This window comes from Quercus robur, chromosome 12 (genome assembly GCF_932294415.1).
Source record: "Quercus robur chromosome 12, dhQueRobu3.1, whole genome shotgun sequence".
Lineage (NCBI taxonomy): Eukaryota > Viridiplantae > Streptophyta > Magnoliopsida > Fagales > Fagaceae > Quercus > Quercus robur.
Genome location: NC_065545.1, coordinates 31,098,092 through 31,102,072, shown reverse-complemented (window position 1 = coordinate 31,102,072; position 3,981 = coordinate 31,098,092). Strand labels below are relative to the sequence as shown.

The 3,981-nt window shown below is 33.0% G+C and overlaps 1 protein-coding gene across 1 annotated transcript; it reads left to right on the top strand.

The window, feature by feature from the left end:
- Positions 1 to 1,963: 1,963 nt before the first annotated feature.
- LOC126708377 (uncharacterized) lies at positions 1,964 to 2,335 on the top strand. Its single transcript, XM_050408166.1, has one exon. It carries the CDS (start codon positions 1,964 to 1,966, stop codon positions 2,333 to 2,335), a length of 372 nt encoding a protein of 123 aa, XP_050264123.1.
- The last annotated feature ends 1,646 nt before the right edge of the window (positions 2,336 to 3,981 follow it).

Genomic DNA, 3,981 nt, shown 5'->3' with positions numbered 1-3,981 from the left:
CGAATCTCCATTTTGAGAGGCAATAATACAACTCCACTCATTCACGTGGGTTTAACCCGATATCCTATAAAAATGGTCCGGGAGCGCAGTCTCTCACAATACTAAGAATCTAATATTAATGAACTATAAAAAAAAAAAAAAAAAAAAAAAAAAAAAAAAAAAAAAAACACATATACTGAATAAAAATCACGACATGTTTCTCAATAAATAAATAAAATAAAAATCACAACATAACAGAAGTCACCACACATTCCATCTTATTAAAAATTAGAAAAAAAAAAATGATCATAAGTAGTATTAAATTTAGGTAAGAATTTTAATATGTGACTAATTACGTTTATTTTAAAAAAATAATTTGACTAATTATCTATATTTTATGATAAATACGTACTCCCTCCTCTCAAATGGTGGGTCCCACTAATTAAATTTATAGTGAGACTCACTATTCATGTGAGAGGGGAGACTACGCATTTATGGTACTCCAAGAGTATCTAATAATTTTCCTAATTTTAAATATATCTATATGTATGCATGAATACATGTGTTACATACTTAAAAAGAAATTAATTTGACTAATTATTTATATTTATATAATAAAATTTTGTTTAATTTTAAATGTATCCATGCGTTTGCATGGAGTTGATTAAAGATTATAATTGCTCAATCAATTACCATCCAGGCAAGGCTAATGTGGTGGCTGATGCACTTAGTCGGAAGTCTTCCGGTTGCTTAGCTGCCTTGTTAACTACTCAAAAGGAGATTATTGATGATTTGGAGAGGATGGGAATTGAAATTGTTAAGGGTGATTTCCAAGCTTTTATGGCTAGTTTGACAATACAACCCACTTTGATTGAGAGAATTAAGATTTCACAAGTTGATGATGCACAAATTGTAAACATCATAGCAGAAGTACATGAAGAGAAGAGACCAGAATTTAATGTGTCAAATGATGGCGTTTTATGGTTTGGAAATAGACTTTGTGCGCCAAATGATTTTGCATTAAAGAAGGAGATTATGGGAGAAGCCTATTGTACCCTATATTCAGTGCACCCTGGTAGCACTAAAATGTATCGTGACATTTGAGAAACTTATTGGTGGAATAACATGAAGAGAGAGATAGCTCAATTTGTGGAGCAATGCTTGACTTGCCAACAAATTAAGGCACTACACCAGGGACCTTTAAGATTGTTGCAACCACTTCCTATTCTCGAATGGAAGTGGGAGCGTATATGTATGGATTTTGTGACTGGTTTGCCACGATCTCCTAAGGGACATGAAGCCATTTGGGTAATTGTAGATAGGATGACGAAAACATCACATTTTATTCCGGTTAAGATAAATTACTCACTTGATTAATTAGTATAGATATATATTGATGAGATTATGAGTTTTCATGGAGTTTTAGTATCAATTGTGTCTAATCGAGACCCAAAATTCACCTCTAAGTATTGGGAAAGCTTACATAAGACCTTGTGTACTAATCTCAACTTTAGTACAACCTTCCACCCACAAACAGATGGACTATCAGAAAGGACTATTCGGACTTAGGAGGATATGTTAAGGGCTTGTGTATTGGATTTCAAAGGAAGTTGGGAAAAATATTTGTCTTTAGTGTGATTTGCCTATAATAATAGTTACCACTCTAGTATTGAGATGGCTCCTATAAGGCTTTGTATGGTAGAAAATGCAGGTCCCCATTGTGTTGGGAAAAGGTTGGTGAGAGACAATTGTTGGGGCCAGAAATCATTTAGATGACATCTGAGAAAATTGATTTGATTCGTAAAAGATTGCAAACAACACAAAGTAGACAGGAGAGTTATTATGATAACTTGAGAAGAAAAGTAGAATTTGAAGTTGGGGCTATGGTGTTCTTGAAAGTCGCTCCGATGAAGGGTGTGATGAGATTTGGAAAGAAGGAGAAGTTGAGTCCAAGATTTGTTGGTCCTTTGAGATCCTAAAACGCATGGGTAAAGTTGCCTACGAGTTGGGCTTACCGCCTACACTTGCAGGAATGCATAATGTGTTTCATGTTTCCATGCTAAGGAAGTATATCCCGGACCCTTCACATGATTTGAACTATGAGCTACTCAAGATCAAAGACAACTTAACTTATGAAGAAGTTCCAATCCAAATTCTTGACCACAAGGATCAAGTGCTACGCACCAATACCATATCATTGGTTAAAGTCCTTTGGAAGAATCACACAGTGGAGGAGGCGTCTTGGGAGCGAGAAGATGAGATGAAATCAAATTATCCGGAGTTGTTCTTTAATGAAGATATGTATAATTTCGAGGACGAAATTTTTTTAAGGGGGGAAGGATGTAACACCCCATAATTTTATATAAATTTATTTCATATGCATAAATTAAAGAGGAGTCCCATAATTAAATAGATTTAATTGATTTGGGCCTAAGATATTTAAATCAGATAATTATTATGGTATATGAGGCCCAAGTGAGATGACATAAGTATATATATTGGCCTTGATGATTTAAAAAAAAAAAAAAAAAAAAAAAAAACCCTAGCCTTTTTCCTCTTAAGTTACATGTGTATATACATAAGAAGGTTCCTTTTTGTTTCAGCCACAATACACAACTAAGGTTTTCCTTTCATCTATGCGGTTGTGCGTGGAAACCTATAGGTATGATTTTCTCATGCTCTAAATTTAGGAAGTTGGAATATTATGGCTAGCAATTGTTCCCATGCTTATAGGAAGCATCTATGATTTGTGTACCTGATAGAAAATAGGTGTTGCTGTTATGGATCTAAATCTATGATTATATTAATGGGAAAAAGGGTGCTATATGGTTCTTATATAATCGTATATAGCCTCACTAAGTTCATCGTCAAACTGACATGCATCCACACCTTTGTTATTGTCTAAATACTAGTCCAGAGGCATCAAGGGAATAATAGGCAACTAGATTGATAAATTAAGGCTATTACACGTGGCTTCCAATATTAGATTGAATAGATATAATATTAGAGTGAATAGATATGAATAAAACATATGACTAATACAGTCAGATTGATCTTCATTATTTGGCCATATTGAAGTTTCATGAATATCTATGATTATGTTAATGGAAAATCTAATTAGGCAGAGCCAAAAATTTGATCAAAGCTGAAAGTGAATTGGATAGTTAAGTGAATAAATGGAGAATTTTGGATATATCAGTATTGTCTACGATAAAATTGTTTAAGTGCGAAAACTGATTTTATGTGGGAAATTGTGTATTGATGGACCTATCTTTGGTGTTGATAGGTTATAATTCTACTGATTTGTTGTGATTTAAGGGAGGTTGGTTTCATATTTTTGCAAATAAGAGGTAAGTGGTGTTTACTAATTTTGGGAGTTTTTCCAAAACAGTGTTGATTATTAAACTATTTTATATCAAAGAAATATGTTATATATAAATTGATATTTTATAAATGCTTGATGTGCACATTGACTATTCGTTTTATGAAAAACTTGTGGGACAACCTAAATTTATTTAAATTTGTATGTGTGAATATATCCTTATATTTTTTAGAATTATGAATGGATTGTTTTTGTGAGTATATTGAATATGTTTTGAAAACCTATGGCAAGTCATGATTAAAAACTCAGTATTGTATTTAGTTCTTAGCAAGGGACAATTATACTGCAATTAGTCCTTAGCAAGGAATTATCCTAGAAAAGGGGACAGTGCACATTTGATAGCTCCTTAGCAAGGGAGTATACTATTGAGGATCTAAAAAGGAAGCTCCAAAGTAAAGTGCACCTTTAGGTTTCAAAGGAGTCACCCTTAAGAAAGGGGATGAAAAGGAGGTTTCAGTCCCAAAAAGGAGACAGCACAACCCTGTTAACGGGGTGCAAATGTTGACCACGAGAAAAGCCTAGGAAATTGTTTATATGATGGTATTGATATATATATATATATATATATATATATAATGATGGGTCACAATATAAAGATATTTTTTTATATGAAATATTTA